This window comes from Crocuta crocuta, unplaced genomic scaffold, assembly GCF_008692635.1.
Source record: "Crocuta crocuta isolate KB4526 unplaced genomic scaffold, BGI_CrCroc_1.0 scaffold288, whole genome shotgun sequence".
Classification (NCBI taxonomy): domain Eukaryota; kingdom Metazoa; phylum Chordata; class Mammalia; order Carnivora; family Hyaenidae; genus Crocuta; species Crocuta crocuta.
The window spans coordinates 4,084,572-4,109,423 of NW_027532607.1; the positions used below are offsets into that span (position 1 = coordinate 4,084,572).

Here is a 24,852-nt window from a genome sequence, read left to right on the forward strand (position 1 = left end):
CCCCCCCCCCTGTCTCTTTCCCTCTAAAATAATAAAAGGAAAAGAAAGTAAAAACACCCAACCCAAACACAACACACTGGCACCTGAAAGCTATGGTGGCCATAGACTCAGCCCAGGCCAAGCTTCTCTTCCTCACCAAGTGTTCTGGTGCAGATGTGCCTTCACCAGCCCCTGCTCGCCTGGGAGCTGGGGTGTCGGCACAGGTACACCCGCTCTTTTGTGTATCATTGTGGATGCCGACTCCTGAAACACACCATATATTTTCCCTTCTAACACTTACAGATGCTTTCAGCTTTATTATAGGACTAAAACATTTTATTCCCATTTTCCCCTTGCATATCTGGTAACTTTTATTTTGATAAATACTTTAGAGGGGATACTTTAAATATATGAAGTGAATTTTTAGGTTTATATTTATAAATTTGAGGTAGATGAAAATCACATTTTAAAAGCTAGTGTGGGATTATGGCACTTAGACCTGGATTGTAGAATTTAAACAGATCTTTTAATGTATCTTCTTTGTGAGCAGAGAATCCTTGTAATGTGAACAGTTACTTCCAGTATAGCTTATGTATTCTGATACTCAGACCTCATTTTACAGAAAGAATGGGTTGTCTTTAAAAACTTTTTAGTAAGTGGCTTCAGAATCAAGTTTCCACCTTCCTGTAGAAATAGCGTTATAGTGACTTGGTTCCAGTCCAGCCTAAAAGGTCCAGTTTAATTAACGACATATAGTCATGTTATTGTTTCAGTTATATCTAATTAGCATTAAGATATTCCTTCTACGGTACAAAACATTCCAAGTTTCATCTTGGGATACCATTTCCTCTCATTCAGCTCAACAGTTACTGAGTGCCTGTGCTGTTCAGGTTCTCTGGGTTTTGGAAAGCTGAGATAGCCCTGGAAAACAGTTTGTCCGGGCCAGTCCGAGGTGCGCATAGCTAATGTACCCGCAGGGTGGGCTGCCTGTGGTCAGAAAGTGCTGGAGCAGAAGTGCAAGCAGGAAAATGAACAGATAGCAGTCTTCAGGGAGACCAGAAAGGCAGGAATATGGGAGTGCTAGGTAAAGACCCAGAGGTGACTTGGTACAGGGTAAGAATGGTGGTCATTTGGTTCAGGGGCAGATGAGGGCCTTTACCAGGACAGTGGCAGTGGGAGTAGAGAGTATGAGACACGTAAGAGGGTTATTCTAGACCTAGTTGGGCAAGATTTGGTGAATACTCAGTGGGAGAGAAGACAGTTCAAGAAGGCTTTCAGAATGTCAGCCCTGCTCTCTTTGCAGACATGAATCCATTAACTTGAGATGAGGAGCAACTGAAGGAGGATGAGATTTGGGATAAAGATGTTGCGTTTGGTTTTGGACATAATTGTTTTAAAGTGCTTGGATGAGCATCTGTGCATCCACCCATCCCCTCCGTCCAGCATTTACTGGGCACCCATCATGCTCCCAGTCCTCTGAGGTGTGGGAATTCAGAAGGACACTTGTAGGCTGTTGGCAGTGGATCTGTATGTGGCTGACAAAATGATCCAGCACATAAAATGCTGTCGAATAGTTAAGAAAATGTGCTATGACTGGCACTCAGTTGAAATGGCGGGTGTAGAGTTTAGAGTAAAATTAGAGCCAGAGGAGAAGATTGGGGAGTTATGTGCAACGAGGGGGTCAAGAAAACCAGGAAATCTGAGTGATGGGTCCTCAGCTCCATCATGGGAGAAGGGCTCATCCCAGAGTGAGGGGGACCTGGCAGGAAGCGCCTCAGGCCCCCGCGTGGTGGCCTGCACTTCAGGTGGGAGAAAAGGCACCTTGCCAGCTGGTCTTTCTCCAGGTGTTAGGAAGAGGAGAGTGAAACACGTAAATGGGATGGAGCAGCTAGTCCTTGGGGTTCAGGACTGGGGGAGAGGCTTTTTTCTTTTGCTACCAGGTAATTTTTCTCTAGGGAATCTCTGTCAGGTTCCTTAATGAGGGCCACAGAAGGACTTCCTTTCCATATGTAAACATAGCTTAATATGGAGCAGAGATGGATGCAAAAGGTCGTGTTTACTCTATTAACATTTATTAAAATTTCTAAGTATTCAAACTCAGCCTTTTTAAAAAATGTTAAAAATATTCAAGTTTAATACAACTCAATCGGTTATTTCTTATAAGAACATTTTCATTTGAAAAATTTCAGACAGCAACTAGTAACGTCCTCTCTGGATATCACGTGGAAGACTTGGAAGGGGGTAAGTACCAAATTCTGTGTTAGTTCTGGTAGCTGGAATTCCAGGCATTGTGTTTTATTGATTATTGGGAGTACATTTACAGAGTTACGGTACATGTCAGTGGAGGTATGAGGAGAGAATATAAAAATTTAATTCTAAGAAGTAGGTGTGGATGAAGCCGTTATTTTACTGTCCCCATTTTGTAGAAGAATGGAGTAATGGAGGGTGGAGGTGTTATTTTCTTGCCTCCGCGTAGCTCTAGATGTAAACCTCATTGTTAGCAGTGTCGAGTTGCTACATTCTGTGCTGTCGAGGGAAGCCTTCCTTCTCTCTCTGTCCCAGGCTGGCCCAGTTCTTACTTTTTGGGAAGTCCCGGCCGATAAGCTGAGTTGTTCCTGCCACAGTTAAAATCTATGACCTCCTCTTCTCTTGCCAGACAAAAAGGGAAGGGGATCAACTGTCACTGAGTGCTTGCTGGGTACTGTGTCCTTAGTGGCTTTCACAAAAACATGTACTGGCTTCTCCATCTTTCTTGAGGGGTGATGAGACTGGTATTTGTTATAGTTCAGTAATTTTCCCAGTCACACAGCTGGAAAGGGGTGGAAATACAGCTTTACTCAGCCTGGCTGAATATCTTTTTTTCTTTTTCTTCTTTTTTTTTTTTTTGGTGGGGGCATAGGCACGTGATTTGTGAGGGAATAGAAAATGGCTGTAAGGTCTTTAAAAATTAGTTGCTGCTCAACCTCTACTGCTCTAGCCTTTTCTCTCTTACGCCTTATTTCTTTGGTTTATTTGGAATCTTTTACCTAAACGAATCAAAGCTCATTGTATTCAGAAGTAAACAAATGTTATCTTTTAGCTCCTACCTCAGAATTCAGCATTTTGAACTTGATTTCACTTGTAAAAAAGACTGACTTTATATAATTACATGTGTCAGACAAACCCTAAAGAACATGGGTAGTAATGTGTAACTTTTTACTCAACATGCAGTATTGAACTTGTTCTACAAAATTTCCTTCCAGGATGCACTGATTTTCTCATTCCTGAAATAATTCCTGATAGAGACACATCTCATACTTAAGAAATGACAAGCATGCCAACGTTTCCCCCGTCAGTTGTTAGGGCAGAGACTGCACTGGAAACATGTCCACCAGTGGCTAGGGCAGAGTCAGGGTCATCGGCTTGATTTAGCTGTTGGGTAACTACTTCAGTGATTTCTAAGTTTCATATGGTTAATTGAATTTAACTCATTTGATTGGTAGAAGCAAGTATGTCATGTCCTTTTTACATCATCTAGGATGATGTGTGTGGAGGGTTTATAGTATTTCTTACACATTAAAATATCAGAAATATTAGCAAGCCTCAAATGATAAGACTATATCCTGATTACTCTCTAGGATCTTGTAATGGTTGGCATTTCCGCCCACCACCTAGGGGAATCACAAGCAGCGAGGAATATACTTTGTGTAAAAGGTAACGTGAATTTTTTTTTTAAACCAATGCCATGTCTTTATTCAAAGGATAAATAATTTTCCTTCACTTTTTGAAAAGTAGTAGTAATTCCAATTTAAAGAAGATAATATGTGAAGGAAGAAGTATAATGATTGAGTAAAATGGTTTATTTTCAACTGGAGACAGAAGCCATAATGGTCATTATCATTAAACAATAAAAGTCAAAGCGAGATCATTGAGCCTTCTATTAATTACAAACAACAGTGATCTAAATGGGGATTGCTAAGCCTTTGTGTAAGTCTTTGATAAAACCAGTTGGGTTATTAGGACTGAATTTAGTTCTGCTCTCTTATTTATGTGAAATTTGCCTAACTTTTGGTGATTGAAATTGAAATTATATAAACTAAAGTAGAGCATCAAATAGATGAAGAAATGTTAAATTAATAACTTTTCTAAAAAAAGAAAATCTATTATCTTTATGTTATCTTTCTGTGTAATTTACGAGTAATTTCTGTTTGAAGGGCTAACCTTTAAAAATCATTATTAAGCTGGAAAGAATTATCGAAGTCACATTTCAAAAGGTTATTTTTATAAGAACTAGTAACTAGTGATATTTTAGAAATAAAGTCTCATTACTATAGATTATTTTTGGTAATGAAGAAAACTGGATACGTAGTTTTGATGATTGAATAATTAAGATATCAGATACGATTTTATAGTAGAAATAAAGAAATGAAGTAGTAAATTTCAAAAATTCCTGGTGGCATCGTGTTGTAGTAGAGGAAGAACACAGTCCTCTGCAGAGGAAATGGGAGAAAATTTATAGGCCAAATGAGAATATCAGACCTTTAGTATATTTAAAGAAATAATTTAAAAGCAATAGAAAGACAAAGAAATATTTGGCTTGTTAAGACCTACTTAAGAGGAACAAATGCATGATTTTACATGTGTCTTACAAAGCATAAGAACTTAATAGTATAATTTAAGTTCAAGAATTTTGTGAATCATCCAGAAAAGCTTTAAGTATAGTCATCTTTTCAAATAGGGTGAACCGTTTGATAATTTACATTGTGCTGTGGTTCGTTTTGTATTTCTTACTGTCTGTATTTTTTCAGTTGAAAAATAATCCATAATATAACCCCTCTCATCTCTATTTTGCTATTTATAGTTTAACTTTCATTTTTTCCTCTCAGAAGATCTTTTTTTAATTTTTTGATGTTTCAATTGTTTAAAAATTGGCTAGACCCATAATTTTGCACGATATTTAAAACTTAAAAAAACAACAACTAATAATCAAAGTTTTGCATTTTTATCTGTTTTGACCACTGGATTGTCAGTTGAATTTTCTGAGTTGTAAACAGTGAGTGGGAAACCATTCACTCTCTGTCCTTTAAAATGAACATTTATGAATTTACCACTGAAGAATTTAATCTGACTATTGAATTAATTGTGATTCTAATATAAGACTTTTATTCTTATTCAAAACTTCAAGCAAATGAATAGCGTCCAGTATTTTCAATGAAATGTAGGGTTCTAGTAGTACAGAAAAGAGTGAAGGCATTACATTTGAAGGTGAGGAGTAGAACCCTTACGATTATAATTTAGTGATACATTGACATTTTTTTCAGAATGAAATTCCTAGTATGTGGAGAATTTTCTTTAGGTCATATCATTTTGGGAAGTAGGGCATACCTGTGTTTGATGCTCCAATCCACTTGATGTCAGTGTTGCTTTGGGAAAATTCTGCTCTAAGAAGAATTGTCTAAATAGAGGTGTATCATCATTAAGGAAACTGCCTTTTCAGTGTTGGTTTTGTGGGTGCGGGGTGGTTATGGTGGGTTCTGTGTTGCTTTAGCATCCCCTCACTCCAAAACAGGGGCCACTGAGTTTGGAAAGTTGCTGTAGTGATTAACTGTTATAAATGTTCTGGAAGCCTCTTCTCCCTCCTCTGTGCAAGTCAGTTTGATGACTATGGCCTTTCAGGAGATGAAGTTTTGTTTTTGTTATTGAAGAGTCAAAGGGCAAATGCTGGAAGTTTATCTTTTAAATGGTCCAACAAAGTATATGATAAAACAGTCTTTCCTATTCTACTTAGATTTTTAGAGCAAGGAATCTGTAGGTACGGGGCCCAGTGTACCTCGGCACACTCCCAGGAGGAACTAGCAGAGTGGCAGAAAAGATACGCTTCACGGCTGATAAAACTGAAACAGCAAAATGAGAATAAACAGCTCTCAGGCAGTTACATGGAGACCTTAATAGAAAAGTGGATGAATTCATTATCTCCTGAGAAAGTGGTGAGGAAAATAAACCTCATTGTTCTGTTTGTTTTAAACAATGACCTTATTTGAGTCTTGACTTTATTTTGTGCTGTATTTTGGTTTATTTCCTTATCCTCTGTATGTGAAGAACTTGATTCTTGATAAGTGGTTTTGTAGCAAAATTAGACCCTTTTGCTAAAATAAAGAGCAGAACTAAGTCATTTGTTTGGAGATTTGCAGGTATTATAGTAACCTTCATTCAGGGAGTGTTTACTGCCTTCTTGTGGTCATTGATTTTTTTTTGGTCTTCTCTAAGCTTTATTATATTTTGTTTATGTAAAATTAATGTCTAAAATGTCCTGCTTTTTAAACCGTTGCATCTGCATCTTTACTATTGATACTTATTTACCATGCCAGAAATTTTGTTTGTGCTTTTAGGGATAAAAATGTAACACCAGTTGCTCTCTGTTTTCAGCTTAGTGAATGTATAGAAGGAGTGAAAGTAGAGCATAGTCCTGACCTGTCGGTTACTGTCAACACCAAGAAGTCTCACCAGACATGGACCTTTGCTCTTACTTGTAAGGTACGAATTTTCTGTTAATTGAAGAATGTAATTTTTTTCAATTTTCTTAACACTTTCCTTGACCTTTAAAGCTCTCTTAGAGTATTGAAAATGTTTTCATCTAAGTACATCTCAAGTTGGTTATGTATTGTGTTAAAGTGTATTTCTGTATTTTGTTCATTAAAGGTATAATTTTTTTAGATTTTGAGATAAAAGTCTTTGTAGATATTTAGATGTTCGGCTAATTTATTAATTTCATCAAGAGGCCTTTGATGCTCTGTCTTCTAAAGTTGGAACATAGAATGCGGTTCACGGCTCATAATTAACTATTTAAAAATTGAATTGTTTAATCTGGCAATTCTAAGATATTTAAACAATAACAACTTGTTTTTATATTTGATTTGATGAAATCATGGGTTCTGTAATAATGAGTTTTTAATATGAGACGTTTTCTTCAGTGCTTCCCATCTTGAATATAGTACTCAAAAGTTTTAGAATACAGCAAAGTCAGACTTTTCTGTGAATATGTGCAGTGGAAAAGTTTGGTATACTTTTTGGTGGCATTTCTTGGGATGAAAAATCTGGGAATGTTCAGCTTCAGCCTTGAACCCAATCCATTGCCTTCAGAGGTAACTGCCCTGCCGTGAAGACTTCCTACTTGAAGCTAGATAAAACGTTGTTAGGCCAAAGGTAGTGGGAACGTGGAGGCCGGTGGTCACACAGGGCAATAGCTGTCACCACAGAGAAAGAGGAACGTGTTGTGGAAAGAGCAGGGTGGCTGGAGATGTAGGATAAATATGTCGTTTTTAAGAAATTTCAGCTTTGCTGAGGTATCGTTGACATCATAAATATATAATTTTCACAACTGATTTTTTTTTTTTAACCATTCTGATATTTTCTTAAATGACTTGTGAGCACATTGTATTTTTAACATGGTCTCTTAGAAGCATGGGAAAGTATAAGTCCCTGATGGGAATATTTTCCTTGAAGAACCCAATGGCAGTTGGACTTTTCACTTTCTTGTACTCAATGAATTCCTTTACCTTCCTTGCAGCCTGCAAGAATGCTGTGTCGGGTAGCGCTGCTCTATGATGCGCATCGTCCTCATTTTAGTATCGTTGCAATATCTGCCGGAGATAGTACCACCCAGGTGTCGCAGGAAGTCCCGGAGAACTGTCAAGAATGGATAGGAGGAAAGATGGCCCAAAATGGATTAGATCATTACGTGTATAAAGTCGGGATAGCATTTAACACAGAAATCTTTGGAACTTTTCGCCAAACCATAGTTTTTGACTTTGGATTGGAACCAGTACTCATGCAAAGAGTAATGATTGATGCAGCTTCTACAGAAGGTAATATTTAGCCCCTGATATGATGCTATAATGGCAGCATTAAAAGAGATGTATTAGCCCCTAAATATTTCATGGATAGAGAGGGAATGATAAGGCAAAAAAAAAAAAAAAAAAAAAATCCAAAGCAGTTGACTCATTTACTGTGTGATGAGATTCGAATGGTTCATATTATGCCCTGTTCTCTTTATGGGGTCGTCAGACAAACTTGCTTTGAGCTTCTCCAAGCTTGTCTGAGTAAAGATCTGGACTCTTGTGGTCTCCTAGCTCGGTTTTTAAAGTAAGGTGGTTTTAGACAGTAACACCTTTCAGAGTTAGTTTGGGTAGACTGCTATTTTAAGGGTAATTGTGAGTACACCTCCAGGGCTATTTCCATGTCTGACTGAAGAGTTAACTTTGCTGACATCAGGACATTATCTTTGAACGGAAAGTCCGAAAAACAAGCTTTCATAAGTTGGTTTTGTACATTCACTAGTGTAAAGGAGACCAGGGTGCCTTTAATAGGGTCTGCTCTGTGCTCCTGGGAAGAGGTCCCTGGTTCCAGCATGTGAGCGCCTGCAGAAGATGGTAGTTAACCGTGCGCGTTGCTTCGTTACCGCCTGTCGCTAAATTTTATGTTGTGAAGCAGGACAGGGAAAGGGCATGTTCCCCTGTGTTTTCTTGGTTCTTGGTTGGATTTATAGGTGCTTTATTTTATTTAGTGAACACTAAGTATTTATTTAACAAGCACTTCATGTGGAACTTCATTGTATTGACTGTAAGTGACCGTGTTGCGGAGGACGCTTTTCACACTGTACTGCAGTGTCCCATCTGTGAGACCTAGAAGTTTTGTTCATGAGCAAATGCTAGGATTTCATTTTTGGGCTGCAGTGACAGGTGGACTTGTTCTCTCTCCTCTTTATCTGCTGGTAAGGTTAAAGCAACATCTGGGCCCAGATTGAACAAATACGCTGTTACCTTCTTAGGTATGTGCCAGTGTCACCCACACTTACTTACACCTCACTTAAAGCTTATTTCTCACTTACTTTGATTCCTTTTACCTGTTTTTATTCTTTTGTGTTCTGTTTTTTCGTCTTCTCAGCACTCTTGGGAATTAGAATATGTTAAATCCTATAGCCAAATAGATACAGTTGACAGGGTCAGAATATATTTGCCGCTATAAGAGTTCTTTGGCAGTTTTTTCCTGCAAAGAGCCAGAGAGTGAATCCTTTAGGTGTCGCTGGGCTGATGGTGTCTGCTGTGACCACGCTGCCCTGCGCCGTAGTGATAAAGCCGCCACAGACCATATGGAAGTGAGAGGGCAGGACTGTGTTCCAGTGACGCTCCATTCTCCAAAGCTGTGGGCTGGAAGCAGCCTGCCTGCTGCGGTTTGCCCACCCCTGTGCTAGCAAGTTGCTTTTAGAGACTAGAATTTGAGAACTACTAGGAAACACCTTTTTTTAAATCATGAAGAGAGACCAGTATGTATTTCCCACTCTCAAGTATACCTCTAATAGAATGTTCCGGGCTTCGTGTGTGTGTGTGTGTGTGTGTGTGTGTACGTGTACACGTACACGTATATATTATATTTTTAAGTCTGTCTGTCTGTCTGTCCGTCCTTCCTTTCTTCCTTCCTTCCTTCCTTCCTTCCGAGACTGTGCATGGGGGGAGGGGAAAGGGAGAGGGAGAGGATCCCCGGCAGAGGCCCCAGGCCCAGTGCAGAGCCCGATGGCAGGGCTCGATCTGAGCCGAAATCAAGAGTCAGATGCTTAACCAACTGAACCACCCAGACACACCCCCCCTCCCCCCTGCCCCTGCCGTGGGTTATATTTTAAAAGTTTGCTTTTAGAGTGGTGGTTTGTAACTCACAACTCATGTCCCCATAGAAACAAGTTTTTAGAAACCAAAAAAGTAAGTTTGTAAGGGTTGTCAAAAATCTGTGCTAGTTAACGAAAGCCTACTTAATTAATAATATAAAATATTACATGTCTGCACTGAGAAGAGAACATGATACTAACTGAGACTGATGCGGGAAGGAGGTGGTGATGAGGGCTGTAGGGCCCCCTCACACGGCCTTGAGAGATGGAGGGCACTTGGCTACTTTTGCCTCAGGTATGTGTTCCTTTTCTGGTGGGAGAAAAAGAGCCGTGAACAGACTTCACAAAATAGAATTGGATTTGAGTCTTGATTCTCTCATTACTTGTGTGACATTTCTGAACTTGGTGTGGAAACATCTGTAAAATGGGGCTAGTAATATCTCATTTAGAGGATTATTGTGGCAACGGAAATAAGTCTTGTGTGGTTGCTGGCACACAGTAAGCACTTAGTAAATGGTAGCTATTGTTTTTACATGAGCCATGATTAGAGTAATTTCTGACTTAAAAATAGAATAAAGAAAAGTAGGAAGAGGGAAGGAGAATTTGTTTTAAAAAGTATGGACCAGGGGATCTAGGGTGCAAGAGGGGCTAAGAAGTTGAGATAAAGACCTGAGCCCCTTAGAGCCACAGCACCTGCGGATCTTGGCAAGAGAAGGCAAGAGAAGTTGGTGGAAGAGAAGTTGTCCAAGATGACTGATATTTTAAGTGTGGTGACTGGAAGAAATAGAATTTCCTTCCTTCTTCCTTCCTCCCTCCCTCCCCTCTTTCTTTCTTTCTTTCTTTCTTTCTTTCTTTCTTTCTTTCTTTCTTTCTTTCTTTCTTTCTTTCTCTCTTTCTCTCTTTCTCTCTTTCTCTCTTTCTCTCTTTCTCTCTTTCTCTCTCTCTTTTTCTTTCTCTTTCTCTCCTTCCTTCCTTCCTTCCTTCTTTCCTTCCTTCCTTCCGCAAACTACCCCCGGTGTGGGGGGTTTGAACTCACAACCCCAAGATGAAGAGTCACATGCTCCACCAACGGAGCCAGCCAGGCAGGTGCCCCCAGAGTTTCATTTCTTAAGTTTCTAATATACCAGTTTGGAACTGTCATGAATTTTATATTCATTGAGATATAGTAGAAGGAATTAACACAGTCAAGGCTGCCCTTCGATTTGAAACTAATATGCCTTCCCCTCTGTTATAATTTTTTTTATCTTTTTTTTGTGTGTGTGTGACCACTTTGCAGTTTGTTATCATTGCTTATTCTTCTTTAAGCTTTACCTCTAAGCTATTACATTGTAGAAAACAATACAAATTAAGCATTTTCTTGAACTAATTTGGAAACATTAAAACAATTTCACATAGTGAAATTTTTCAGGGACAAGAAAAATAAATATTACAAGAGACCAATATAAAATGTATTTTCTGATAGGAGATTTTGAAACATCATATACAGAAAAACCTAAAGCTAGGTTTAGGCAAATCAGGTGACGTTTGGATGACTTCTTTCTTTCTGTCTTTCTGTCTTTCTTTCTTTTCTTTCTTTCTTTCCTTTCTCTTTCGTCCATTGGTGAATTTAGCTGACCTGTTATGCTGATTTTTATTTCCTTGGTGTTTTCCCTATGCTAAAAATTGATGTCGTTTAATCATTCAGTATCTTGACGTTTTTAAGTTCTTACATTTGTATTGCATGCTGTGCTTGTTTCATTGTGACTGTGGACAGAATCTCAAAGGGATTTTGGAGAAATGAAAGCAGGATGTAAACAGTATGTTTGTTTCCTGCTTCTATCTTAGTGCTAGTTAATGCTTTTGATTATTACAACAGATGTTTGTCAGCAAAAAAATAGAGGGCAAAAGATTTGTTGATGTGAAATCACAGTTTTATAAAACATTTGGAAATAATGAAAATGTAAACTGTCAGTTTCTTACTTGTATCTGTTTCTGACATACTTGGGTGGATAACATTCAGAGACATTGAGAGCAAGAGAGCTTCTTTGTTAAATTGGTGACAGTATGACAGCCTGGCTGATTTTACCCCCAGCCCCAGCCAATTCACTATTTGATCTTCCTTATTCTAGAATTAAGAGAAAACTTTCCAGGTTTAAGTTGGCCAAATGCAGTTGAGAACTGAGGGATTAAAGTAGATCTGGGCTTTATCCTGTTTCCATATAGTTTGGATAACAATATGAATGATATAATTTGGTTTCCGCACACGCAAGGAAATGTAGTGATGGCATGAAAGTAGAATTTCAGTACGAAATATCTTTACCACTTCTTCCATTTGATTGGCTGTTTATTGTTTAAGCAAGTTTTTGTCCTTAAATTAATACTGGGAGCATGCATTTCTTTTCCATAAAATTACCGACCATGGTGGATTGTGTTCTGTGGAAATGAATAGGTGTTGTTTAAATGATAGGTAAAGACTCCCATCTGAAAATATGTTTGGAAATGGTGCCTGCTTTATTTCCCTTAGAGATTCACAATGCACTTCAGTAATTAAAGGCTCAGTGTCTGTCAAACAGATTTGATCCTGGAACTTAGTTATATTAGTGCTTTAGTCCTTGGAACTTCTTTTTCTTTTTTATGATTTTATTTTATTTCTGAGAGAGAGAGAGGGAGAGAGAGAGACACAGCATGAGCAGGGGAGGGTCAGAGAGAGAGGGAAACACAGAATCCGAAAGAAGCTCCAGGTTATGAGCTGTCAGCACAGAGCCCGATGCCCGGCTCAAACCCACAACTGTCAGATCATGACCTGAGCCGAAGTCGGATGCTTAACCAACTGGGCCACCCAGGCACCTTGGAACTTAAAATCAAGTGACACAGCAGACTAAAAATTCTACTTTACTTAATTCAGTTTGAATTGGGGGGAAAATTCCCACATTTAAAAAAAATATTATTTTCATGATATGTAAAGCATTCAAACCTTTTCTATTTGCAGACCATGAGTGTATGTTTTTCCTCTAGTTGTTATATGGCAGTTCTGCAAACTGTTAGGAAATAGGTATAACTTTAATGTTGCTTTTTTCAGTTCTTATCGCCTATTGGTGAGATTCAGGTTCAGCAAGAGACACTGTTTGCACTAAGAAATTCTGGGTTAAAGATGTGCCTCTTCTTTCTCTCTCTCTCTTTTTTTTAATGTTTGTTTAATTTTGAGAGAGAGAGAGAGAGAGAGAATGAATGAGTTGGAGGGAGGGGCAGAGAGAGAGAGGGAGACAGAATCCGAAGCCGCTTCCAGGGTCCCAGCTGTCAGCACAGAGTCAGATGCGGGGCTCGAACCCACGAACTGCAAGATCATAACCTGACCCGAAGTCGGACGCTTAACTGACTGAACCACCAGATGCCCCTAGAAATATGCCTTTTAAAAATGTGTGGCAAAAGATATCTACAAAAGAAGGAAGTTAGTGAGTTGCCCCTTGCTTAGGAAACAGACTGCACTCATTATATACTTTACCCTACAACTTTGAGTAATGACAAAATTTTTTAATGTTTTTGAGAGAGAGAGAGAGAGAGGGAGCGCACGAGTATGAACGAGGGAGGGGCACAGAGAGAGAGAGAGAGGGACAGAGGATCTGAAGTGGGCTCTGTGCTGATAGCAGCGAGCCTCATACGGGACTTGAACTCATGAGCCATGAGACCATGAGATCATGAGATCATGACCTGAGCTGAAGTGTAAGTATCTGGAAGTTACATGTTGAAAATTATTTGTTATGTTTTTAATTTGAAAACTTGATAGTATACATTACTTTGAGTGTAGCAGTGTATGTTAACATTAACATTAAAATTTAGTGTGACTTATCTCCAAATTCCAGAGTTGTTGGTAAATTAAGGGTAGGGTGTGTGTGTGTGTGTGTGTGTACACACACTTATATAAAATATTTGATATTATGTGATCAGAAAAGTAATAGAAAAATAGTATATTTGTCGATAAAAGAAATATAAATGAGTAGAAGCATGTAAAAGGTGAGGCATTCCTATGCTGTTATTTTGCTGTTTTAACTTTATATTATCCTCTTTCAGAGGTGACAAATTGGGATAGACAGTATGGGTAAACTAGAAGATGTTCATCTTGTTTCTATGTAGCAGTTTTAGGGAAAGGAATGATATTGAAATGGTGATTTGGGATTACTTTCCGATTTGTAATTTTATTGTTAATTTGGGCAGTCCAGACTTGTAAAGGCGCCGACCAAAATGCTTCATAAAGAAGAGTGGGGTGTCTCTTATTTTGGAATTGAGGCTCATTTCGTCTCATTCTCTTCAACTCCTAGATAGATAGAGCTGATTTCCGTATACTCCATTTTTAGTGTGCATTTACTGCATGCTGCTTCTACGTCCACCATTCTGCTTGGCACGTAGAACACTGGAGTTTTGCTTCTCCTCACTTTTTTTAATCTGCTCTCTAGGTTCCGTTAAGGATACTTTCCCAGTCTGCTATATTATATTCTTCATAAAACAAACCAACCCTTTGGATGCTTTTAGAATAGTAACCATGTGACTGAACACGACCGAACCCCGAGGGCACGGCTGTCCTCAGGCACAGGGCCAGGGAAGGTGGGAAGCCTGTCTTGTGTCTGACTCGGTGTTCCAACCTTGAATTCTGTTTGTCGAAGTGGCAACTCTTACGTCCTCTTTAATGAATTTCTCTTAAGATATGTGTCTAGCTTCTGCCTACCACTTCTCAGGGTAACATTTATAAGTTTACAATTTCTGTCAGATTTAACAGATTTGAGATTTATTATTGTGAAGAGTTGATTAATGATTCAAGCTCTCCCTATATGGTTTTGGGAGTATAGATCGTAACCTGTTCACTTTTCATCTTTCCAGAGTGATTTTCTTCTTAGTCTAATCTAGGTTGAAAGAAAGCGCTAACCGGGGGTGCTTTGGCTTGGCTGCCCTGAGTAGCACACGCATGTGGTTTAGATGCTAGCAGGGGCTGACGTGTGCTGCGGCCGGGGTGAGGCCCCGTGGTAGTTGTGCCCCGACAGGGACCTCCCCGCCCTCCTCTACTGAACAGGGACTCTGCAGACCTGGCTACTCTAAGTTAGGTGGCAATTTGAATAGGCCTCATCAGCTGCTGCTTGTAAGATAGGATGGGAAGCAGAAGCTTGTCTCAACTTCAAATGAAGCAGGGAAAGAGAAGTGGTTTTGGTAAAATATGCCCTCAGTAGCCACTGGCCACGGTTCATTTTGGTGTCTGAGTTAATGACTGAGGTCAGTAATTTGCAGACTTTCTGATGTTGGCACACATGGATTTTTTTAAACTTCTTTTTTCTCCTCTCCCAGCTCTCCCTTCTCCTGTACTATGGTTTTTTGTTTGTTTTATTTTTTTTAATGTTTGTTTCTTTTGAGAGAGGGAGATAGAGTGCAAGTAGGGGAGGGGCAGAGATAGAGGGAGAGAGAGCAAATCCCAAGCAGGCTCTGCACTGTCAGCACAGAGCCTGATGGCGGGGCTTGAACTCGCAGGAACTGTGACCTGACCCGAAATCAAGAGTCAGACGCTTAACCAACTGAGCCACTGAGGCGCCCCTTAACAATTCTATACTTTGCTTGGGGTTCATCATGATAAATGCACTCATAATCCCATTCACCTATTTCCCCCCTCCCCGCGCGCGCCCCCCCCCCAGCCATCAGTTTATTCTTTGTGTTTAAGAGTCTGAGTTTTTCTGTTTGTGTCTCTCTTTTTAAATTTTTTATTAGTTTTTAAATTTAAATCCAAGTTAGTTGGATATAGTGTCATAATGATGTCAGGAATAGAATTTAATGACTCATCACTTACATAAAACACCCAGTGCTCCTCCCAACAAGTGCCCTCCTTAAATGTCCACTGTCCGTTTAGCCCATCCATCCCCCTATCCAACACCCTTCCCTCCCTTTTAAGTTTATTTACTTTGAGAGAGAGCAGGGAAGGGGCAGAAAGAGGGAGAAGGAGAATCTCAAATAGGCTCCCCTCTGTCAGCCAGAGCCTGACACAGGGCTTGAACCCAGAAACCATGAGATCATGGCCTAAGCCGAAATGAAAAGTTGGACACTGAACCGACTGAGCCCCCCAGGTACCCCTCCTGTACTGTGTTTATAGTCATTAAAAAAAACAAAACAAACAAAAAAAAACCACGGAATAAAATTTAACATTGTTTGGGAATTATTTTGAAGTTGTGCTACCTGCTGAGGACACTAATTTTAATAATTGCATAAAACCAGGATGGCAGTTATGGCACTATATAGATGAGAAAAACAAATACTGTTTCTCATACCACTTTTCCCGGAATGACTTTCTGTTATCATTTGCTTTGCACATTAAATAGGTGATACAAAAATCTTTTTAAATGGAAAACTATCACTTTAGGTTTCTTACTATCCCAGTTACTTAAACATCAGTTAGGAAGAGTTAGTGACTATTTATTTATTTTTATTTTAAAGAGAAAGAGTGTATGAGTGGGAGAGAATGGTAGAGGGAGAGAGAGGAAGAGAATCCACAAGCAGACTCCATGCTCAGCATGGAGCCCGTCATGGGACTTGATCCCACGACCCTGGGGTCATGACCTGAGCCAGATTCAAGAGTCAGGCGCTCAACTGACTGAGCAAGCCAGATGCCCCAATTAGTGACTTTTTAAAGAATGTGAACATAATATTGATCTAGGCATAGTCTGATTCAATTTCTTAAATTTTTTTAACATTTTATTTATTTCTGAGAGAGAGAGAGATAGAGAGAGAGACACACACACACAGCATGAGCAAGAGAGGGACAGAGAGAGAGGGAGACACAGAATCCGAAACAGGCTCCAGGCTCTGAGCTAGTTGTCAACACAGAACCCGCTGCAGGGCTCGAACCCATAAACCGTGAAATCATGACCTGAGCTGAAGTCGGATGCTTAACCGACTGAGCTACCCAGGTGCCCCTCAATTTCTTATTTAAAATAAAATAATGACATATAATTCCCTTACTTCCAAAGAATAGGCATCCTTTTATTACATATTACAGAGATTCTTTGATATTATGTAGATTTCAGGTTTTGTTTTATTTTTAAGGAGTTGGTTATTTGGTTTGTCACTATACTATTGCTGTTTCCCTGGACTTTTTTATTTTTTATTTTTATTAAAAAAATTTTTTTTCTTTAACTTTTCATTTATTTCTGAGAGAGAGAGAGACACTCTGAGCAGGGGAGGGCCAGGAGAGAGGGAGATAGAGAATCTGAAGCAGGCTCCAGGCTCTGAGCTAGCTGTCAGCACAGAGCCTGGCATGGGGCTCGAACCCACGAGCTGTGAGATCATGACCTGAGCCGAAGTCAGACGCTCAACCGACTGAGCCACCCAGGCACCCTCTTGACTTTTGAATTAACAGAAAAAAGTATGTACATCCTTGTTATTTTGATAATGATTATCATCTGATTTTTAGTGATTGTATAACCTGTTTTAGTAATGTTGGCATGTGTGTAATTTACGTATTTTTGGTAGCTATGATTTAATGAATGAAACCCAATTTAGAATGATTGAGGCAGAAAATGTGGTTACTTTACTTTATGAAACTTCTCTTTTTGAAGCTATTGCAAAGCCAGTCCACCCCTGCCTAATCCAGAGTATTATAAGAATGCAGACCAGCCTTCTACCTTGATGATTATAGGTGTATTTATTTTACCATTGGAGAAATAAAACTGGCATGTGAAAATACCTTTTCAAGGAGCAAAGGCAAGAAATTAGTGACTTTCCTTTTTTTTTTTTTTTAATTTTTTAAACATTTAAATTAGAACCTTTGCATTTGAATCTTTAGTAAGACATTAGGATAAACAATTTTCTGGTATTGAGAATGTCTTTTAGATGACTATACTCAGATATTTATAATTTATATGTAACATTTAAATGCAGGCAAATCTCTCACTAAGCATTACACGGCAATTACGCATTGTTCTCTCACTCTGAAGATAGTGCAGGGCAGCTTATTTTTGTACTTTGGACATTTAACTGATCTCTGTTTAAACTTTTCATTATTCCTTCCCTAAATTGTAACCTGAGTTGTGAAGCCATCTTTTCAATTACGTTACATTAAAGCTGGATATCAGCCTAATGAAGTCATCAAGCAGCTTTTTTCCCCCCTTTTGGCCAAGTTTCATATTTATAGGTCTGTGTGTGCTCCACCCAATAGAAAAGTAATATGTGCTGCAGATAGAGCGAGCCTACCCACCGCTCAGAATTTATGTTCCTGTGTGTTTCACCCTGTGCTGGTTCTGTGTGGCAGTTTTTTTTTCTTCAGAGATGTCAGAACCTGAACAGTCATTCATTTTGACATTGTGCCCTACTTACAGTATAATTTAACTGAGGCTGAACTGGATTTTTCTGAAATGGCATTTGAATGGCACATCGTATGACGTTTTAACAAGGAATTAGCAGTGGTTTTACATGAGAATTTTCTAAAAGATTTTTGTTTGTCATAAGTTGACTTTCAGAGAGTTTCACTGTGCTTTATTTACCATGCTAGAAAAGACTTAACCTTTCATAGCGTTCTATCTTCTCTTTCCATAACGGGCAGGAATTGTTAATAGGAGAAAAGTGATTATCACCTAAGAGATATTATCTTATGAGGAATTTATCCTATTTTCTTCTTGCAGTTTGGATTTCTTTTGACTAAAGAGTTAAAAGTTCTAAATGTTAATCTATTTTTAAAATGTTAATAGCTATTTCTGGTATGTCTTAGCCTAATGTTAAAAAAGAGGTGTTTTTTGTTTTTTTGTTTTGTAATATAGGTTACTATATATGTTATTTTGTTGAGCTAGAGAAAAGATTTCTGATATGGGGCAAGTTCCTTATTAGCTCAAGCATATAAAATGGTCCTACCAAAATGTGTAATGTATTTGAGAATTTTAATGTTGTGTTCTTTATAAATGTGTTTTTTGTTTCCATTTAGATCTTGAATACCTGATGCATGCAAAACAGCAGCTAGTAACCACGGCTAAGCGTTGGGATTCTTCTTCTAAGACTATTATAGATTTTGAACCTAATGAAACTACTGATTTGGAGAAGAGCCTTCTTATCAGATACCAAATTCCTCTCTCTGCTGACCAGCTGTTTACCCAGTCCGTTTTAGACAAATCATTGACCAAGACCAACTATCAGTCACGGCTGCATGACCTTCTTTATATTGAGGAGATAGCCCAGTATAAAGAAGTCAGCAAGTAAGTTACTTTAGGCATACTCTTTTTAAAACAACTCCCCTTTCAATGGTATTTTTCATTTGTAAATGAAAATGGAGGTTTGCTAAAGTGAAGACAGGTAGTAATGATTGTCATTCAGTAGATGTTGTTCAGTGCTGTGTCCTGTTCGTCTCGGCTTCTCCATGTTCAGTGTATATTTCATTTCCATAAGGCTGTGCCACTCACTAGGTGTGTAAATGTGTGGTCCGTGCCATGCCGGAGGTTTCTGTTAACAGCAGTCAGAGCGAGCACTCAGTAAATATTGATTGAATAAATGTACAACCACTGAAAGAGACTACATATCTTGGAATGTAATTTTAAGAATGAAATGATTTAAATTTTCTGGAAAACTATTTGATAGTAATGAAATACCTCTACAGCCACTTATAAAGCCTTTAACATATTTTGTATTTTATCCATATGCCACAAGTTAAGTCCAAGCATAAACCCCAAAGCTTATTTGAATCATTATAGGAAAAGTAACCTTAGAAATTAAAGTTGGAATGAAGGCAGATGTTCATGAAATAGTTGGTATATTTGGTAGTAGCATTCCAGGTTTTAGATTAAATGGAAACAAGCTTTAAACAGTGAACCACAGTTATTAGACATGAGTAGATTTTTATAAGTAGTTTTCCCTTTAAATTAGCCTAACCAATCTATTTTTTTTCCCTCTGCCTTAATGGTACCTTACTGTTAACATTATTAATAGAGACCGATATATATTAAGATATATATATATTAATGTATATATTCAGAAAGGAAAAGTAATAACTTAAAGATACTTTGTGTTACTCTATTTATAGTTTAAGTATGATCTGACTTTTGGAACATATCTAATTTCAAATTACTTGCATGTAAAATTGACAAAGTCAGATAGAATATATTTTTCATCACTTATTTATAAGTATATTATATATAAATGTAATTTATTTTCATTACTCTTTAAGACTTTAAATCATGGCCAGGGTACCTGGGTGGCTTAGTTGGTTAAGCATCCGACTGTTGATATTGGCCCAGGTTGTAATCTCTGGATTTGTGGGATTGAGCCCTGCATGATTGGGCTTCATGTTGAGCAGGGAACTGGCTTGGGTTCTCTACCCCTCTCTCTGCTTCTCTGTCCTGAAATAAATAAATAAACATTAAAACAAACAAGCAAAAAAGACTTTATATCATGGCCATTGATGGTCTCTTACAAGACTTTTTTTTAATCTGTCTTTATTTCTGAGAGAGCAAGTGCAAGTGAGGGATGGCAGAGGGATAGGGTGACAGACATTCCCAAGCAGATTCTGTGCCGTCAGCACAGAGCCTGACGTGGGGGTTGAACTGATGAAACATGAGATCATGACCTGAGCTTAAATCAAGAGTAGGATGCTTAACCAGCTGAGCCACCCATGTACCCCTCTTAGAAGACTTTTATGGACTGTCTATATACAGTTCTAATGAAGTAGTCACTTATTAAATAACAAGGACAGTGGCTTGTATCATGTATATTCACATTATTAATATCACATATGTTATTTAAATGGTCATAGATTCCTTTTCTTTAGTAAAGAACACTTTGATAAAATCATAAATACTGGGATGAAATAGCTTATTTCCCCAGCAGGGGAGGGGCAGAGAGGGAGGGAGATACAGAATCCGAAGCAGGTGCCAGGCTCCAAGCTGTTAGCACAGAGCCCTGCCCAATATGGGGCTTGAACCCACAAACTGTGAGATCATGACCTGAGCTGAAGTTAGACACTCAACTGACTGAGCCACCCAGGTGCCCCTATTAATTTTATTTTAGGGAGAGAGAGAATGCGCGAATGAGGGAGAAGGGGCCCAGGGAGAGGGAGAGAGAATCTCAAGCAGGCTCAGCATTCCTCATGGAGCCTGATGTGGGGCTTGATCCCATGACCCTGGGGTCATGACCCTAGTGGAAATCAAGAGTCAGTCACGCAACTGACTGAGCCACCGAGGTGTCCTGGGATGAATAGAGTTTAAAAGCTTACTAGAATCTTTTTTATTGAAAAAAATTTTTTTAAATGCTTTTTATTTATTTCTGAGAGAGAGAGAGACAGTGTAAGCGGGGGAGGGTCAGAGAGAGAGGGAGACACAGAATCAGAAGCAGGCTCCAGGCTCTAAGCTAGGTGTCAGCACAGACCCCGACACGGGGCTCGAACCCACGCACCACGAGATCATGACCTGAGCTGAAGTTGAATGCTTAGCCGACTGAGCCACCCAGACGCCCCTAAAAGCTTACCAGAATCTTAAGAGACTATTTTGGAGTACCATAATAGAAATTCAGAAAAAATTATGTATTAACTTATTTTTAATATTCAGGTTTANCAAAATTTTTTTTTTATACATTCATTTATTTTTGAGAGACAGAGAGAGAGGGAGACACAGAATCTGAAGCAGGCTCCAGGTTCTGAGCCGTCAGCACAGAGCCCGATGGGCTTGAACCCATGAACTGTGAGATCATGACCTGAGCCGAAGTTGGACGCTTAACCAACTGAGCCACCCAGGCGCCCCTATAATATTCAGGTTTAAAAATGTTTCCGTATACATTACCTCAGAACTTATAACTAAAGACCAATAAATTTCTGGATTATTACACATTAAAAATAATTTTTTAATGGAAATTTGATTAGATAAAAGAAGAAACCCTAGAAAATTGTGGAGGTCAGATTCTGATCAAGAAACTAGGTGGATGAAAGTTCACTCTGAGAGCACCCTACAGAGGCTTCTGTAGCCCATAGAAGAGAGGTTTGAAGATGTCTGCAACATGAAATGAACACTGGTGGCAAACTAAGTTGGTCTATTTCTGGAGGAAGGTTCTTTATTTGGCAGTTTGTTTTAAAGGTCTTGACCCTTTTGGTGTAGTAAATCTCCCTATGATGAATCATCCTGAAGAAAGAATCGGAGGTAAATTAAAGATGCTTGTAAACAAATATCTTTCAAAGAGTAGTGAAGGGCAAGTTAAGGAAATTATTGTATAGCCGTATGATCCAGAATTCTGAAGCTATAGTAGCTCTCCTTATCCACGGGTTCACTTTCTGCGGTTTCACTTACCTGTGATCAGCTGTGGTCCCGTTGATGATCCTGCTTGAGATGTAGCATCATCAGGTCAGTGATCTCCTAACGCTATGACACCATGCTTATGACACCTCACTTCACCTCGGTTACCTCATTTCCTCACCCAGGCCTTTGATCATCTCATATCATCACAAGACGTGTGAGTACAGTACAGTCAGATATTTTGAGGGAGATGTCCCATTCACATAGCTTTTATTACAGTGTATCCTTAGAACTGTTTCCTTATTAGCTTTTCTTGTAAATCTCTTACTCAGCGAACATATAAAATTTTATCATAGGTGTGTATGTGTAGGGAAAAACATAGTGTGTGTAGGGTTTGGCACTATCCATGGTTTCAAGCAGTTGGTGGGGGCTTGGGACGTATGTGCTGGAGATTGGGGTACTGCTGTATTGAAATTATGTTCTCGAAGAATTTTCGAACCAGTAAAGATGCTCATGATACAATAGAAAGGGGAAAATACACTAGTTATGAGAGTGGCCACTGCAGTTCTAATTTTGTTTGTATAAACACACATGTATGAATATGTTTGTATATAAAAATAATGGCGAGTTAAAATAAAGTGTTCTGGTTGGTAAAATTAGAAGTGATTTTTATGTTCTGATGTGGTTTTCTCTGTTTTTGAAATATTGTGCAATGACCTCCTATTACTATTCTACTAAGAAAAAGCAAACAAAGAAATGAAATGGAAAGGAAGCTAGAATGCTGTCGGTTGCAGCTCTTGATGATCAAGGTATAAAATCACCCTCAGATATGACAAGAAAGATCAGTTAAGACAGAATGTAGATAACGTGGCAGGCCCAGGGTCAGACTGTATAGTAGTCCTTTTATAGGAACATCTGAACTTTCTCTGTTTTTTTAATCTTTAAAATTAGATCTTTAAAACAGTTACTGACTCAAATAGCGATGTTTACAACTTGAATGTAGTCTGTAGGTTGACTTTTTATGTGCTGCGTATGCCAACTGCACAAGAGTTTGAAGGATCCTAAAGACGAGACGAGAGTTTATTGGTACATGTCTAATGTGACAGGTAGATAGTTACTATGTCAGAGAATTCTGGAAAATTTTCAGTGATTCTCTCACCCAAAGGTAACCATGGATGTGAAGGCTTGTAAAATTGTGTGAAGTACAGCATAGAATTGATACACATCCAGAGAAGCACGTTCTGTTAGTTATTAGATGGGGTTCTCGGTGGGCATCTGTAAGCAGATGGACAAGGACACATAACAGATATAAACTGAAGGATTTTCAAAAATCTTTGAGAAAGTTTTGTCTATGGTACTTGAAAAATTTTATTTTCATGTTTTTCCTTCTTTCCCCTTTAAACTTAACATTTATATATATTTTAATGTTGCCTTGAATTTAATTCACATTTTGATAATTCTTTAAGCACAAATAACATGACAGATATATTGAAAAAATGGATTGGGGGGAGGTCTGTGTGCAGCTACTAGACTCTTGTAGTGCCTGTATCAGTGCACTTTCTCTGTAAAGGGCCAGTGAGTAAACACTAAAGGCTTTGTGGACTTCATACAGCCTTTGTTGCATACCTTCTTTGTTTTGTGTTTGTAAAAATCATTCCTAGTCAAGGGCTATTCAGAAAACAGGTTGGGGATTGGATTTGATCCTTGGGCCATGCTCTAGTGTGTCTGATTGGGTCATTTTACTTGTCTGTTCAATCAGGACCTGTCATCAAAGCAAACCCAGTCACCATTAGAATGGTGAAGAATGTTTTATTGTGAATTGAGACTCCTTTCAAAGCCAAACAATGGTTTGGGTAAACGGACTCCCCCTAAATGCCCTGGATGTGTATTGACGGTCATAATTGTTCTGTGCACACAGGAACATGCCTCTTTAGATGTAGTCCCACCTGGAGCGTGATGGTTAGAGTGTTTCCTAAGGCCACCAAGAATATGTCAGTCATTTGTGAACTTTGATAGTGTAAGCAGAATGTTGCTAACCAGGAAAGCAGTATCAAGGGAATTCATACTGGTGCCGTACATTATAATTGTAGAGTTTGGACTGTATTTTTATATGGTCACCTTAGCATTCCTTCCTTGAAAAAGGATTGAATGAAGCCTCTCAAAATTATACAGAGTGTATTTTCGCTTGTGTTTGGATGTAGTTATCAAATTTATCTTTTTATTTTCTATAAAGAAAGGGATGGTTTTTCAAAGCAGTCCAGAAATTAAGATTTCTTGTTATATTACGTTTTAGTGTGAGATGTGTGGAGGTGGTACAGATAGTACTGCATTTCAGTTAAGCTTTGGAAAATGCTTCTGAGTTCTTTCAAGATTGAAAAAAAAGTATTTCTCTTGTCTTCAGCTACATGTTGATAGGCATTCATTGAATTACGATTCTACCTTGAAGTGGAATCTATTTGATTCTTAGAGAAACATTTTCAAAAGAAATTGGCTCTGGCTGAAGTTGTCCTGTCCATTAAAGCATGTGCTGCCCCGCCCGGTGAGGTGGTCCTGGCTTCTCCCTGCGGTGGGGCCAGCCTGGGGGACGAGGGCACATTCCGTCCCTAAGGTGGATGTGGCAAGGCCTCTGTTGGGTGCGCCTCCACACTGTGGCTCTGCCTCAGGAAACCCAGGTGTCGGCTTGTTACCTTGGTTGATTTTTGTTATTATTCATTTAGTCAGAAACTGTGTAAAGTGAAATTCTCCATATAGCGTTGAAATCCTTTTAAAGTTATACTCAAGAGACAGAGCTGTTGCTAAGATTGATGGAGCCCTATTTCTTGTAGCTAGGTGTGATGTTAAATTGGTCAAAATTTGCATGCCCGCTATTCTGTCCTTTCCCAAAAGGTGAGGAATTATGTAAGCTTTAAGGCGGATTTCAAAATGTGGCAAGCAGTAATGGAAGGATGGTTTTTCTTTTTATTAAGAAATATATTTTTTAATTATAGGATATATTTTGTTTTTTTGGGTGTTTCTGAATTATTCAAT

General features: G+C 38.7%; 1 protein-coding gene across 5 annotated transcripts in view; it reads left to right on the forward strand.

Moving 5' to 3' along the window:
- The window catches only part of HELZ (helicase with zinc finger), a 158,380-nt gene that overhangs the window by 39,784 nt on the left and 93,744 nt on the right, over positions 1-24,852 (forward strand). For all 5 annotated transcript variants that reach the window (XM_077780271.1, XM_077780276.1, XM_077780274.1 and 2 more), the window contains 6 exons: positions 2,169-2,220; positions 3,597-3,672; positions 5,747-5,945; positions 6,385-6,492; positions 7,526-7,823; positions 18,540-18,807. In XM_077780271.1, coding sequence (XP_077636397.1) covers positions 2,169-2,220; positions 3,597-3,672; positions 5,747-5,945; positions 6,385-6,492; positions 7,526-7,823; positions 18,540-18,807 — 1,001 coding nt within the window. The remainder of the gene's footprint in view (positions 1-2,168; positions 2,221-3,596; positions 3,673-5,746; positions 5,946-6,384; positions 6,493-7,525; positions 7,824-18,539; positions 18,808-24,852) is intronic.